The sequence below is a fragment of the Meles meles genome, chromosome 1, assembly GCF_922984935.1.
Source record: "Meles meles chromosome 1, mMelMel3.1 paternal haplotype, whole genome shotgun sequence".
Lineage (NCBI taxonomy): Eukaryota > Metazoa > Chordata > Mammalia > Carnivora > Mustelidae > Meles > Meles meles.
This window is the reverse complement of record NC_060066.1, coordinates 1,056,965-1,070,892: the sequence shown is the minus strand read 5'-3', so window position 1 is coordinate 1,070,892 and position 13,928 is coordinate 1,056,965. Positions and strand designations below refer to the sequence as shown.

Sequence of the window (13,928 nt, the reverse complement as noted above, 5' to 3'; positions counted from 1 at the left end):
TGCAATTCTCCCATTTAAAGGGGAGAAGTCCGTGGGCCTCAGCCTATCCAGAGGCAGGAAACCAGCAGGACGACAGACTGTAGCACATTTCGTCACCTCGAAAGAAACCGTGTACCCGGGGCACCTGGGGGGCTCAGTGGGTTAAGCGTCTGCCTTCGGCTCAGGTCATGATCTCAGGGTCCTGGGATCGAGCCCCGCGTTAGGCTCTCTGCTCAGCGGGGAGCCTGCTTCCCCCTCTCCCTCCGACTGCTTGTGATCTCGCTCTCTCTGTCAAATAAATAAATAAAATCTTAAAAAAAAAAGAAGAAGAAGAAGAAACTGTGTACCCGTCAGCCATCACTCCCCCATCACCCCCAACCCGGCGACCTCTCCTCTACTCTGTCTCTAGGGCTTTGCCTGCGTTTGAGCCTCATCCATGTCACCGGCCGTCAGTATGTCCTTCCTTCCCTCCTGGGTCTTCCCCTGGACAGAGGTCCCGTGCCCTTTCCTCAGCTAATGGACCTCTGCATTGTTTCCATATTTTGGTGTTTGGGGTGATGCCGTGTGAGCATTCACGCAGGCTTGTGCATGAACATACACTTTCATTTCTGTGAACCCACAGGAGTTCAGGAGAGGAGAGGGCGAGGCTGAGCGTGGTTGTCTGTGGCCCCTGTGGGGGCCCCGGTTCCTCTGCCCCCGCCCCCCTGTCCCCCGCACTGTGGGGTCTGTGACAGCCGCTGGGGGGCGTGGAGCGGCCTCTCGGCGTGGCCGGGCTGGTGGCTCCCAGCTGGGTGTGGATGGAACATTTCGGCGGCGCTTGCCGGCCGTCTGCTCCTTCAGAGAAATGTCTGTTGGACTCCAGCTGTAAGAAGGAAGCCACGGGAAGCACCTCCGGCCAGAGGGGAAGAGAGGGCGCTGGGACCCACGGGGTGCGCTGGCTGGGGCTTTTCTGGGAGGGCCGGCCAGTGACGTCACTAGACTGAAGTTTCACTTTTGGGTCTGGGCACTTCTGCAGCCGTGCACTTCCCTGGACACTTCCCAGCTCTGGTCTGCAGGGCGGACTTCCTTCCCATCGTGGGCCCGGACCTTGGGGTGACCGTCGCGGTGAGCTGTAGCCCACGCCCTATGCCGTCCCCACTGCCTGGGGCGGGGGGAGCTCACACTGAGTGGGGGCAATGCTGGCCCCTTTTAAGGGACCACGTAGTTCCAGCACCCTCCTAGGACTCCCCGAAATCCCAGACCAGCTTAGGGAAGCCTGAGGCCTCTGGGAAGCCCATCTGGGTTTGGGTTTGACTGCGGAGGGGGGCCCCTTCCAGGTTCCCCGTGGCCTGCTCTGAATTCAGACCAGCACCGAGGCTCAAAGGTCTCCTGCTGGAGGGAGTGGTTGGGAAAGGCTGGCTGCTCTGCCTGGGGCCCAGGTCCCCTGTTTCCTGGGTCAGGCCTGCTTTGGCCTCTGGTCCCTGAAGCCTCGGCCTTGGGCCGGGGGCTCATGGAACTCTGGCACAGAAAAAGCCTTAGAGGGCTTACCTGGAAGCTGGGGACACTGTGGCAGAGCCTTGCTGTGGGCTCCTTGCCAAGTCCCTAGAAGCTTGGTGGTCCCTGCCACTTCTCCTGTCCTCTGAACGCCTCATCCAGGGAGACGGCCGCTGCAGCAGCGACAGCGTGGGGCTGGGGGTCACCCTGAGACCTCTGCCTTGCCCTGCCCTCCCCCTGGGGCTGCTTTTCATGAGTGGCTCTAAGCCTTGTTGGCTGACAAAGTGGCAAAGGTATGTGGTTGAAGGCTGCCCTGCCCTCCCCTGCCCCCCTGCCCAGCAAGCACTAAGAGTCCCGGGCTCTCTGGGGCTTCCTGTGGGCACTCCGGCCACAGTACAGAAGGCGCGGGTGACCTGAGTCCCACGGAGGGCTGCGAACCCCATCCCAGCCTGGAGGTGCTCACCAGCCCGGGCGAGGCTGCAGAGTGGGTGAAGGGGCAGACACGTTCCTGTGCTGAGTGATGAGCGGGACCTGGAGCTTTCTGCCCGTCAGAGCGTCCCAGGCCGGCCTGTGGGGGAGAGAGCTCCCTGCCGTTGGAGGCAGCCCAGCAGCGACTGGTGCCCCATCCCCCACTCTTCTAGCCCTGAGGGCAACACGGCTGGCCCATCTGTCCTCCTCAGGAGCCATGGCATCTACCTTCGAGGGCGTGGTCAAGAGGGTGGTCCGGGAGCTGGACCACGGCGGCAAGCTGACCCCCGTGGACAGCCTGCGGAGCTCCGCCAGCTTCCAGCCCTACTGCTTGTTGTACAAGAAGCGCTCGATGTCGCAGTTCTTGAAAGTCCGCTACACGTGCATCAACCTGTCCATCAGGGACATTCTGGAGCCTGATGCCCCGGAACCAGGTACCCCGTCCGCTGGGAGGAGAGGGGACGGGTGGCCTGCTGCCCGCTCTGCGCCTCTGGGCTTTCTGCCTTCAAACAACAGGGCCTTTTCAACCCTCCGCGCGGGCGGGGCAGGTGGCCAAGGGGGGCACGAGGCCTCAGCTCTGGTCTGGCTCTAGCTGTGAAGCAAAGCACGCCCATCCACGTCTCCGACTGCACGGACGGGGAGGTGCAAGGCGGCGGGGAGCTGGCAGCCGCAGGACAGGGGAGGCTCGCGGGCAAGGCGTCGGCGTCCGAGAACCTCAGGATCTCCATGAAAGTGTGCACACGGCAAGTGGACCCCAACGTCTGGGACGTCATGAAGCGAGAGAGGTGAGCCCCCAAGCAGCCCCCGGGTCACTAGCCCGGGGCATCGGGAGTCACCAGGTGGCCGTACCAGGCCGAGGGTCAGCGCGGTGGCCGGGGTGGTGGGAGTACAGGCCCCGGGGGCTCGCCGAGCCGGGCAGGGGGGGAGCAGGGTGCCGAGGTCATGGGCGACAGCACCCGGAGGGCCGGCGGGGCCGGGCAGAGCCGACAGGGGACGGAGTGACGAGGAACATTAGTTCAGGGCAGAGATTTGAAACTTCGGTCCAGGGAGGGGCCGCGAATGGGGGGAGCAGCCGCTAGAGAAGCAGCGGCCGAGGGGGTGGGTATCTCCAGGGTCTGCCGATGTCCGCGTAGCACTCCGGGATCTTGTGGCTACCCCCCCCCGGCCCACCCCCCACGAACACTGTTGGGAGCCCCCAGGGAGGGAATGACAGGAATCCCGGGCCTGGGCCCCCCCAGAGCTCCTGGGCTCCTGGGCCCCAGCAGCCCCCCAGCAGCGTGGCCCACAGCGGGGGAGGGCAGGACCCCCCTCCCCCAGCTTCTAGGTCCACCACCTGCCACAGGCGCCTGCGGCAGCCCGAGCACAAAGTCCTGGGGCAGCTGCGCAACTGCGGGAGCGACGTGTTCGTGGTGACAGAGGTTCTGCAGACACAGGAGGAGGTGACGGTCAGCCAGACCCAGAAGCACGAGGGCTCCGGCCAATTCAGGCTGCTTGGAGCCTTATCTTTCCAGGTGTGCGGTGTGGGCCGTGAACTGGGCAGGAGTTGGGGAGGCCAGTGGGGTGTCCCCAGGCAGACCCCCACCACCAGCATCCAGCCTCCTCAGCCCATGTCCTAGAGCCCAGTCCCGAGCCCTCTCCGCTCCTCAGGGCCAAGGCCGGGGCCGCCGGAGCCGGGAGAAGACGGTCAGCATCCCTGCGGGCAGCGTCCTGGCCTTCGAAGTGGCCCAGCTGCTCATTGACCCTGACTGGGGTGAGCTGGCTTTGGGGCGCCTCCTGCGGCCCTGGCAGAGAGGCCAGGAGGCCCAGCTTCCCGGGCGGCCAAGGAGCCGTGGTCGGACCTGGGAGGGGGCAGGGTAGCCCCCGGGGGTGAGGCAGAGGCTGGGGTCACGGGTCGACCCACCCCCATCTCTGCTCCCACCGGGCTACAGATGTCCTCCTCTACTGGGGCAAGAAGCACAAGGGGCTGAGGACTTTCCTGCCCCCCAACAAAGGTGAGGTGGGCGCCTCCTGCCCAGCCTGGGGCCTTCTGCGCAGCCCAGCTCAGCTTCACCCCAGCCTCTCCCCTGCCTCGCCCCAGCCTCGCTCCTGCCCTGGGCTGCCAGTGTTGGGTGGCGGTGGACGGTGAGGCCCAGCGGCCTGCTCCCGGCCCTCACTCACCCTGCCCCACCCAGACCGCCATCTGGTTGTTGAAATCCCCCCCAGCGACCGCCAGCTCCCCGAGGGCTCAAAGTTACAGTCAGGTCAGTACCTGCTCCACAACCCCGGGAACGTGGGCCGGCACCCCTTTCTGCCCCCCGGGAGTCGGCCCTTCCCGACCAGCGTTCTCCAAGGTCAGTCCCAGTCCTCTCGCCGCAGACGGGTTTGCTGAGGTCGGTCCTGCATTCACGGGAGACTTCCAGGGCCTGCAGGCAGAGGTGGGGGCTCAGGCCCAGGTCCTGCGGGGCTTGTCCCGGGAACTGTGCGGGCAGCTGCTGGCGGGCTTGGCTCAGGTGCTGCGGGCAGAGCAGGCCTTGCAAACTCTGGAGGTCGAGGTGAGCGGCCCCAGGGTGGGAGGGCCGTCGGGAGGGGCCCGCGCCCGGCGCTCGGACTCACCAGCCGGCCGCGCGTCCCCAGCTGGAACAGGGCCTGCGCTGTGGGGTGGTGCCCACCCTGGACGGTCCAGCGGGCGCCGTCCTCCAGTGCCTCTTGCGCAGCTCCGGGGAGCTGGAAGAGCAGCCAGCGCGCCCTGTCCTCTACCTGGCGGAAGCACTGGCCGGTGAGAGGCTCCTGGGGTGGGGCCGGGAGGGGTAGGGGTAGGGGCTTGTCCAGCCAGGCCTTCTGGAACCCCCTCTGAGCGGAAGTCTGCCCCCAGTGCTGACTGAGACCCAGCACGCGGTGCTCGTGACGATGCTGGAGACCCGAGAGCTGTCCCGGCTCTCCGAGCAGGTAAGACACAAGTGGGTGGCCGGGTGCAGGGGGTCCTCGGAAGGAGGGATGGGGGGAGGGGGGCTCGCGCAGCTCACGACAACCTCTCTTCCCATTCTAGCAGGTGGGGAGCGTCCTGGCGCAGAGCAGCCCCTGGCGGCAGCAGAGGGACGTGTCCCTGCCCCCAGAGCTCCTGGGGAGCAGCTGGGGCCCGGAGTCGCCTGCCTGGGTCCTGCTGGAGGAGTGCGGGCTGGAGGTGTGGGCGGACGCCCCCCAGGTGCGCTGGGAGCCGGAGGCCCAGGACCGCAGCTGCGCGCTCTTCGCCTGCCTGACGCTGCTGCTGGGGCTGAGCCAGGACAGCTGCTGGGGCTGAGCCGCTCGCCGGCTCCCCTGGGCAGCTGCAGGGGCACGGGGTGGGGCCCAGCTCAAGCCCACCCGGCTGCCCACCCTGGGGGCCGAGAGCCCCAACCAGCCTGTAGCCAGTTCGTCCCGGGGCCGTGAGTTGGGAGAGTCAATAAATGCGGTGTATGAGGGAGACAGGCTCACAGAGTTTTGAGGCGGCTGCGGATCCGGGCAGGGAACAAGGGGGGGGGGGGCCGCTCCGCGGTCCCGATGCTGTCGTGCCGTGGGGCTAAGGGGCATGCCAGGTGTCAGGACCGGCCACACCGGAGAGGACCGGCCACGCAGCTGGGCCCCCGGCCCTCCCCCACGGGCTGGCCTCCACGAGGGAACGGGGCAGAACACCTTCCCCAGGGAACCTGAGGATGTCCCGCTGTGGCGGCGAGGATGGAGCGGGGACCAGAGCTCGGCTCTCTGACAGGCACACAGACTGGTCCTCCCGGGGCTGCGTGGAGCTAACTGACCTTCGTCTGAACGGTTGGGTCTCGTCCAGGCTCATCTGCTCAAGGCTGAGTCTGTCCCAGTGCGTGGGGAGTCCTGGCCCCTGAGGTGCGGATCCCTGGGCACGCGGCAGGCCTCAGCCACCCATGGCAGAGGGGGACCCGAGTGCGGGCACAGGCGGGAACCGACGTGGCCTGGTCGCCAAGAGCGTGCACAGCCGGGAAATCGGCCTTTCCTTGGTGGGAACCGCAGTCGGCCTTCCCCTGCGTGCTGGCAGGTGGACGAAGGGGGGGTTCCGCCACGGCCCGCCCCTGAGAGGGGGCTCCAGGACTCCCCGAACAGGAGGGACGGTAGTCTCAGAGCTAGGACCCTAGCCCCAGGAAATATCTAGTGTCCCAGCCCGAGAGGGAAATTCATGCTCGAACAAAGGCAGGCTGCACCCCACACGTCCTCGATCCTCCCACCTGGTGGGCAGAGGGTCTTGGGGGGCATAGCAAGCTGGGGGGGCCACAGGACCACAAGCCGGTCGTTGCACTGTACAGGACACAGCCTGCGCTCCTGTAACCGGGAGGGCTGTGGACATACGGACCTGGGGCGGAGGGGCCGGGTGCTGCCTGCCCGAGCCCTCCGCGGAGCCTGGGGCCTCCTTTCGACAGAGCGTCCCTGGCCAGCCGTGCTCTGCTTGGTGACGGAAGCGCACAGTGAACGCTCAGCCCAGCTTTCGGCTCCTGGGCGGCGGCCCTGGGGGGCTGGGCCTGCTTCTGACCTCAGCGGCCGTTACTGAGGGAACGTGAGGCTCCTGCTCAGCCCAGCCTCGGGCCCAGATCCAATCAGGGGCTCTGAGGCCGGTCCCCGCACACACCCACTGCCTCGAGGGAAACCGAAGGCAGACACCCAGCCCTGCCCAGCGCCCCCGTCCTGGGAGCTGCGGTCCTGCCGGACAGGTGACTGGCTTCAGAGCCCAGTCCTACATGGCCTCCCAGGACACCCCCAAACAATCCTTTCCTTCCCTCTGCCATCCTCCGTCGGGAGTCTGAGGGCCTCCTGGCCGGTCCAGAGGGTCTGTGCCACATTCGCTAGTTCTGAGACACCAGACCGTATCCCGCTTCCACACCGACCCGGGCGCTTGGGCCTCGAGAGACCTAACGTCCTTCCTGCCTGAGCTCCCGAGCATTCTCTCTGTCTCAGGTAAAGCCGTGCCTTCCCGGGTCATAAACATGGACCCTGAACCAGCCTGACTCTAAACCTCCCGGCGGGCTGACCCTTACTCCTCACTGGGTACTCACTGCTTTATCTATCATCCCAGCCTGAGTCAGACGCTGGACCAGGTCAAGGTCATCAGGACTCCATCCAGACTCATACCAGACCCCTGTAACGCACCCGTGTTTATTTTAACCACTTCCCACAGGGGACAGGCAGGACCCCAGGGGGTCCCCAGACTTGGCGGGACGGGTCGCAGCCCTCCAAGAGGCGGCATGAGCCAAGGCCACTCTGAGGAGATGGCGTTGGGGGGTGGCCTCGAAAGGCAAGAGAACGTCTCAAGAAGGGAGTGCGGGGCAGAGGGGCCCGCCAGGACCCAGAGCCGCTTCCTCCCAGCACGTGCCGTCACGCTGTCCTGGTTCCAGCCCAGGGAGGGCCCTGGGGAGCCACCTGAGGGCTCAGTCTGGTGGGGGCAGGCGGCGGCACCCCACACCTGAAGCCCACCCCCAGCCTCCAGCGGGGAAGGCAGGGGAAACCCAGAGAAGGCTCAGGTGAGGTCTGACGCGATGCACAAGAGTGGAGGGGGGGATGGTGACAGGCCCATGAGGAGTGGGACACATGATGGGGGACTTTGGGCCACTGGGGGGGACAGCCCAGACAGGCAGGGGAGGCTGAGTGGGCCATGCGCGAAGACCCGGCAAGCAGGCAGCCTCTCATGGCACCAGCTACCAGGGTTGGGCCGGGGTCACCGTGTCCCCCATAGGACCCCAGCGAGGTGCCAGGTGCCATCCAAGCTGGGGGGTGGGGCACACGCAGGGAGCTGGGAGAGCGGCAGGCCTGAGCAGGGACAGAAGGACCCAAGCGGGCAAGAGGCAAAGGGGGCCGAAGGCAAGACGGTGCTTGGACAGAAGGCACCACCGTCCTGGGTGGCGGGGCTGTTGTGGTGGTGCGTCCCGAGAGAGGGAGGGTTGGTGCGCATCCAGGCCCGGGGCCCAGGGCGGGGGCCTCTCCTGCACACCTACCCCGGCCAGGACTGGCCACGGAGCGGGGCGCTGCCCGTCTGGGACCCCGGGGACCCTCCAGGCTGGCTCGGGCTCAGGCGCAGCCGGGTCCCAGGCAGCCCCAGTGGCCTATGACGCTCCGGGGCTGGAACGGGCTGTTGGGGTAGAATGGTGGGGGCCGGGGGGGCCGGCCGTGGCGCCAGAGGCCTGGGCCGAGGAGACTCCGGCGGAGGAGATGTGGGCGGCGGGGCCGGGCCTGGGCCAGCAGCGCCACCTGTTGGGCGGACGCATGAGCCGCGGCGGCCACGGCGGGCTCTGGGTCACTCTGCAGCTGTCCCAGGTCTGCGGGGACAGGGCGGCTCAGGCAGGGCCAGAGGGCTCTCAGAACCACAGTGCATCCCAGGCCCCTGGCCCTCCGCCCGTCCACCTCCATCCACTCCGACCCAGCGCCCTGAGCCTCTCCAGGACCCCACACGCCGGTGAGCCAGCTGGGCCCTCACCCTGGAACAGGGAGTCCAGCACGTCCTGGTTGACGCGGCCAGGGCTGGTGTGATGGACGAGGAAGCCTGGACCGAGACATGCCCGTGAGTGCTGGCCGCCGGCGCCCATCAGGGAAGGCCCGGTCCAGCTCCCAGAGCTCCGGGCGCGAGGGACAGACGCCAGGACCGCCTCACCTAGGAGCACGGCCGCCGCCCAGCGCAAAGGGGTCTGTGGGCTCCGCAGGTAGCCCTGGGTCTGGCTCAGGAAGCTGGGGGTGTGACTTGGGTACTGCTGAACCTGAGGGCGGACGGGGTCGTGACAGTATGGCGGGACCCATCCCGCATGGAGAGCGGGTGGCAGAGTCAGCCCCAGGCCCGGGGACCCCGGGGGAACCCCCAGGGCAAGGCCTCAGGGCCACAGGTCTTAGACCTGCCACCACCCTGGCCAGGAGGGTGAGGAGACCGAGTTTTGGGGGTCGTGCCCTGGCGGGCAGCGGATCACACCCCTTCGCTGTCACCGTCCTCCCCGTACTGACCAGGCAGCGGCAGATGCGGCTTAGGGCCTCAGGGCTGTCGTAGTGGGCCACAGTGACCATGTCCTCCAGCAGGCCCCAACGCAGGGCCTGGTCACAGCGGGCCAGGGCCCACTCCGAAGTCTAGGGCAGGGGAAGGGAGCAGGGTTAGGGTCCAGAAAGCGGCTGGAAGGAGCCGGCGTGTGGCCAGGATGAGAGCTGGGAGAGCCCGGGGCAAGTGGCCCAGGAAAGACCAGGCCCCTGGGAGCCCTGCCCACTCGCACCCGAGGTCCTCGCAGAAATACCAGGAGCTGCGCAGGATGGGGACGGGTGGGGGTGGGTGGGGACAGCAATGGGACAGTCTTGGGGGGGCAGCTGACCTCAGCAGCCTCCCGGCTGGGATCGTGCAGGCGCAACAGCAGAGGGACGAGGCTCTGGAGCAGCAGCTTCCGCAGAGGGCCGCGGAGCCCCACCCGGAGCCCGGCCCGGCCCCGCCGCACCAGCGTCCCGAGAAGCCCCACGGCCGAGGCGCGGACTGAGTCCCTGGCCTGCGTGGGAGGGCGCGGTCAGGGCAGACGGAGAAGGCTGCGGTCGCGACCGTGGCCCGGGGGCCTGGTGGGGGGCGGGGGTTGGGCGGGGAGGGATGGGCCGGAACGGGGCGGGGCGGGGCGGGGGCGCGGCCTGGGGGGGGGCGTACGTCGTCCAGCAGCCGTGGGAGGCGCGGCCCCAGCTGCGCGCTCAGGAGCCGCACGGGCGCCCGAGGCTGCAGCAGGAGCCTCCCCAGCGCGCCCAGCGCGGCGTCCACGAGCCTCGCGTCGCCCTCGCCCAGCGCAGCCAGCAGCGCGGGCAGCAGCCTGCTCACGTGTCGCACCTGCGAGGACAGCGACTCGTGGGCGGCCCCTCGCGGCCCCCGCCCTCTGCCCCGCCCCCGGCCCTGTCCCCCACCTTCCCGCGGTTCAGCGCCAGGTGGCCGAGGCCCAGCAGGCCCAGCCAGCGCACGGCGGGCTCAGGGTCGCCCTGCCAGGCCCGGAGCCGCTCCAGGATGACCTCCTCCCGCAGGAGCCTCGCCGTGGGCCGACTCTGCAGCAGCTGCGCGGGGGGGCCACGCGGTCAGCGCGCGCGAGGGCCGCACGCCGCCGGCGCCCCTCCCCGGCCCGGTGGGAAGCGGGCTCACCCCCGCGAAGAAGGCCATCGCCGTGAGGCGCTGCGCGTCGTCGGGGCTGCGCAGCTGCGGCAGCACGTTCGCGAACAGGCCTCGCAGGTGGTGGTCCGCGTGCGCCACCATGGCGCTGGATGGGGACGAAATGGGGTGCTCTCTCCTCTCCCCTCCCGGCCCTGGAGAAGCCTCCACCCGGCCCCGCCTCCGGCCCCCGCCTCTTCCCCCGCGCGCCCGCCAGCACCTGGCCAGCAGCAGGACGCCTTCGAGGTGGGTGTGGGCTCCCACCAGCCTCCTCCAGCCTCCAGCCTGCTCCATGCACGTGACGACCATGCGGCCACCGTCCCCGGTGAGCAAGGCCTTCAAGGCCTCCACCGCGCAGCTGGGTAGGGGCAGGCAGCGGGTGGGTGGCAGGGCCGGGAGGGCACCGGCCCTGTCCCCCTTCCCTCCGGCTGCGGGCCCTCACCTGGCGTGGCTGTGCGGCGGCCCTCGCTGCGAGGGGGCCCACACCTTCGGGGAGCCGGGGGCGCACACACCCCGCGCTAGCTGGTGTAGCTGCGTGACCAGCAGGAGCAGGAGGTGTGGGTAGAAGCCCCGCGTGGCACCCACGCAGCCAGACACAGCCAGCATCTCCCCAAGGGCCCGAGTGGCCTGCGGAACAAGCAGCCCGGCTCAGGCTCCGCCGAGGAGAGCTGGGACGAAGCCTCGGAGCCTTGAGGAACGTGATGAATGTGCCAGGCCTGCCCCCCTGGTGCCCCCACGCCGGGGCCAGACCCTCCCACCCCTTAGGTCCTGGGGGAGGCCCCCGGCTGCTTGGGCCCCTCACCTACCGCCAAGGCCTCCAGCTCCCGCCCAGCTTGGGCCTTCAGCGCCCACAGCAGCTGGACCAGCACCTGCCCGTTCACGCTCTGATTCCGGCTCAGGCTGGGCCACAGTTCAGCCGCCATCCTGGGGGTAGGAGCCGCTGAGACAGGGTCTGATGTGGGGAGTCCCCAGGTCAGGGTGGGGGGGCGGTCACGAGGACTGCAGCCTGGGGAGGAGTCGGGAAACCATCCCCTGGGCACCCCACCCGCAAACCCCAGAGGCAAAATTTAAGCTGCCCGGCGGGGGCCATTCAGGGCTCCCTGGGGCCACCAGCAGGGCGACAGACCTGGTGTTGGGCACAGTCACTGTACAGAAGGAAACCCAGGATAACTTCTCCTGGGCAGATTGACCAAAGAGCCAGGGACGCTGGGGAGAAGCCGCCACCTGGCTTGCTCGTCCCACCTTGGAGCCCCTCGTCCCACCTTGGAGCCCCAGGCTGGGCTCCAGGGTGGCCTGGAGGGGGAAGGCAGGCCCCCATGCCAGGACAGCCCTGAGGACGCAGGAGGACCCCAGAGGCGGGAGGGGTGGGGAGGGGATGGAGGACAGGAGTCGGGTGGGGGCGGGGGAATTCAGAGGCTCCGCCCCCCCAGACTCCACCGCCAGTCAGGAAGGGGGAAGGAAGCTGCTTGGGGGCCCTGCGGATGCGGCTGCTGGCCTGGGTGAGGCCGGTTACCGGTCTGGGTGCGGCGAGCTGCGCAGCAGCGCAGCAACCACCTCCCGAGAGTGCTCCCGGGCCAGCGCGCTCAGCACCCGGAGGGCCGCCCGCCGGGGCCTCCCTTCCGCCAGGCTGGGCACCTGTGCCAGCAGCCCGCTCACCAGGGCATACACCTGGCGGGGAGGAACGGACGTCAGGGAACGATCGCCCCACCCCCGCGGGGCAGGTGCAGGCTTGCCCCGACCTTAGAACGCAACAGCAGGAGCTGGGGGCAGGGAGGGGGCGATGGCTCACCTGCGCCTCCAGAGGCTCGCCCGGGACCTGCGGAGCTGAGGACAGTGTGAGCGCTGTGGCCTGCGTCCCCGCAAAGCCCGCCTCCTCCAGGCAGGCAGCCGTGTACACTGCCAGGTCCGCAAGGACCCCCTCCTCCTGGGAACTCTGGGGGTCCTAGGGCAGGGTGGGTGGGATGTACCAAGCGCCCTTGACTCTCCCGGCTGTCTTCCCCCGCAACCCCATCGTCCTTCGTGTGCTCCCCGCAGCCTCTCTTCCCACTCACCTGACAGGGCCCCTCAGGGGCCTCACAGCCCCCGGCGGGGATGGCAGTCGCGCTCTTAGGCTCCAACTCTGGTTCAAGCCCCTGTCCAGGCTCATGGCCCAGGGCAGAGCGACCTGGGATCTGCTCCTGGTTGGCCTGGATCCCTTCAGCCAGAGCCGTCAGGGTTAGAGCCCCCAGAGGGCCCCCGCGGACCTGGCCCCACGGCCCCCAAGCCATGGCCCCCGGCACACCCCAAGCTGTGCGGCTGGATCCAGCAGCGCCTGCCACTGGTTCTTCTGGGACGTCGTGCCCGGGCCTGACCTAGAAGCTGGCCCTGGGCAGGCAGGACCAGGGGCAGGCGTGGTGGCGCATGCGTGTGTGCTCACGCTCTTCCTGGGTGGGGGCTGGGGCGCTCCCCAGACGCACCCCCAGGTGTGCATATCCGGGGCGCGTGAAGGGCCCTCCTGCCCTTGCTGCTAGCAGCGAGTGGCTGGCCTGAAGCTGGAGTGTGGGGGGTCTGGTCTGCCCTCAGGGCCCCGGGGCAGGGATAGGATCCCTGGGATGGTGGTTCTGCCAGAAGAGGGGGCAAGGGCCCTTCACCCTGACACCCGACCCCGCTGGGCTGGTGTGGACAGCCCTGTGGAGACCCCAGCAGGGTGCGGGTCCGAAAGTCAGGGCCCAGCCGGCGCCGGGCTGTGCCCACGCATTCTGACCCAGCCAGACATCTTGGGGATGAGGATGGTTGAGACGCATGTCACCACTTCTGAGTTCAGGCCAGCCTGGGGTGTGTCAGAGCTGAGGGGGTGGCCCCACCGGCACCCAGGTGCCCTTACAGGGGCCTGCCACCGTCGGGGCGGGCCTTCCGGGTCCTGGATGGTCCTGAGGGTCCCCTCCACCCAACCCTGGAGCACAGGGTTCCTGGGTCCTGGCACGAGGAAGAGTGCAGCTGAGCAGCGGCGCCCCATGGGTACCTGGGCCTGGTTCCGCCCTTGGGTGTTTGTGAGTCTGTATCTGTCCAAGCCTCGCGCTCCGCAGGACTGGCCTGACCGGGCCTCTGCCCCAAATCCTGTCACCCTCCCCGAGGGACGCGGGCCAAGGCCCCGCCTAAGCCTTGGGGTCCGGAAGAGCCAGTCTGGCCACAGAAGAGGTGAAGTGTTCTCGGAAGCACCCCAGGAAGCCGGCACCCCGCCTTGCGTGCCCTTGCCACCTGGTGCCGCCAGGGTCAGAGAGGCCTGGCTCCCCCAGCCCACAGGGCTGAGAACATCTCTCCTACCTGGTTCTGGTGGAACCCGAGTCACCCAAGCCAGCGGACCCCTGACCAGCTTTGTCCGCACAGCAGCCGGACCAGCCCAGAGCTGGACCTCTCTTCGCCGGCTGTAACAGACGCCGGAACCCTCCTCTCTGTAAGGCTCCGGGGTCGGAAGCTGGCTTCCCCCAAGGCCGCCCCGCTGGCCCCGTGGCAGATGGTGGCGCCCTCGAGCACAGCGCCCCCCATGGTAGAGTCCTGCAGGGCGGCCTCCGCCGCTGCCAGGGACGCCCGGGCTTCTCCTGGGCTTGGCACGCACGAGGTGTCCTGCTCACTCCTCCACGGAGTGCCCTTGGCTGGTGTGGGCATCTGGGGCCACGTGTGGACCCAGGAAATCCCCGAGACCCTCTCGGTTCCTCATGCCCAGCCTGTGGCTCTCCCTCCCCAGCCTCCTGCAGTAACCACAGCGACTCCTAGGTGGGCACTAGGAGCCCCCCCTTTCCCTCCAGCCTCAGACCTGGCCCCACAGCCCAGCCGCACAAGCCTCCGACCGCCAGCCTTGGCCTAGCGCCCGGCCACCCTCAGAGCCCAGCGCCGGGCCGCCTCCCCATCCTGG

The 13,928-nt window shown here is 68.6% G+C and overlaps 2 protein-coding genes across 11 annotated transcripts; one reads left to right on the top strand and one right to left on the bottom strand.

The window, feature by feature from the left end:
* The first annotated feature begins 975 nt into the window (after positions 1–975).
* GSDMD (gasdermin D) lies at positions 976–5,359 on the top strand. 3 transcript variants are annotated; one of them, XM_046006986.1, is made up of 11 exons: positions 976–1,083; positions 2,133–2,354; positions 2,513–2,705; positions 3,263–3,431; positions 3,568–3,670; positions 3,849–3,911; positions 4,092–4,160; positions 4,276–4,451; positions 4,534–4,675; positions 4,772–4,845; positions 4,946–5,359. In XM_046006986.1, the coding sequence occupies exons 2-11, from the start codon at positions 2,138–2,140 to the stop codon at positions 5,195–5,197; spliced, it is 1,458 nt and encodes a 485-aa protein (XP_045862942.1). In that variant the 5' UTR covers positions 976–1,083; positions 2,133–2,137; the 3' UTR covers positions 5,198–5,359. The 3 variants fall into 3 exon arrangements, with proteins under 3 accessions (XP_045862942.1, XP_045862950.1, XP_045862934.1); XM_046006994.1 differs by having other exon boundaries at positions 978–1,083; positions 2,094–2,354; XM_046006978.1 differs by having other exon boundaries at positions 995–1,083; positions 2,094–2,354; positions 4,949–5,359.
* On the bottom strand, positions 5,345–13,900 carry MROH6 (maestro heat like repeat family member 6). Of its 8 annotated transcripts, none has more exons than XR_006818570.1 (14): positions 12,088–13,900; positions 11,826–11,978; positions 11,550–11,704; positions 10,843–10,960; positions 10,479–10,663; positions 10,257–10,394; positions 10,031–10,145; positions 9,802–9,945; positions 9,554–9,727; positions 9,237–9,404; positions 8,881–9,000; positions 8,366–8,642; positions 5,688–8,207; positions 5,345–5,455 (listed from the first exon to the last, which is right to left on the bottom strand). XR_006818570.1 is itself a non-coding variant. In XM_046006958.1 (14 exons), the coding sequence occupies exons 1-14, from the start codon at positions 12,301–12,303 to the stop codon at positions 7,960–7,962; spliced, it is 2,103 nt and encodes a 700-aa protein (XP_045862914.1). In that variant the 5' UTR covers positions 12,304–13,900; the 3' UTR covers positions 5,506–7,959. The 8 variants fall into 8 exon arrangements, 7 of the variants coding, with proteins under 7 accessions (XP_045862914.1, XP_045862912.1, XP_045862915.1 ...); XM_046006958.1 differs by lacking the exon at positions 5,345–5,455 and having other exon boundaries at positions 5,506–8,207; positions 8,366–8,431; positions 8,540–8,642; XM_046006956.1 differs by lacking the exon at positions 5,345–5,455 and having other exon boundaries at positions 5,506–8,207.
* Positions 13,901–13,928: the final 28 nt, after the last annotated feature.

What these genes read in the sequence shown, in the direction of transcription:
- GSDMD (XM_046006986.1), top strand. Translation starts at nt 2,138, where the DNA reads ATGGCATCTACCTTCGAGGGCGTGGTCAAGAGGGTGGTCCGGGAGCTG. An exon ending in TTGGAGCCTTATCTTTCCAG is followed by an intron (nt 3,432 to 3,567) that starts GTGTGCGGTGTG and finishes TCCGCTCCTCAG; the next exon opens with GGCCAAGGCCGGGGCCGCCG. An exon ending in GCTCATTGACCCTGACTGGG is followed by an intron (nt 3,671 to 3,848) that starts GTGAGCTGGCTT and finishes ACCGGGCTACAG; the next exon opens with ATGTCCTCCTCTACTGGGGC.
- MROH6 (XM_046006956.1), bottom strand. Translation starts at nt 12,303, where the DNA reads ATGGCTTGGGGGCCGTGGGGCCAGGTCCGCGGGGGCCCTCTGGGGGCT. An exon ending in GGCGTCCTGCTGCTGGCCAG is followed by an intron (nt 10,146 to 10,256) that starts GTGCTGGCGGGC and finishes GTCCCCATCCAG; the next exon opens with CGCCATGGTGGCGCACGCGG. An exon ending in GCCGCATCTGCCGCTGCCTG is followed by an intron (nt 8,643 to 8,880) that starts GTCAGTACGGGG and finishes GTCCGCCCTCAG; the next exon opens with GTTCAGCAGTACCCAAGTCA.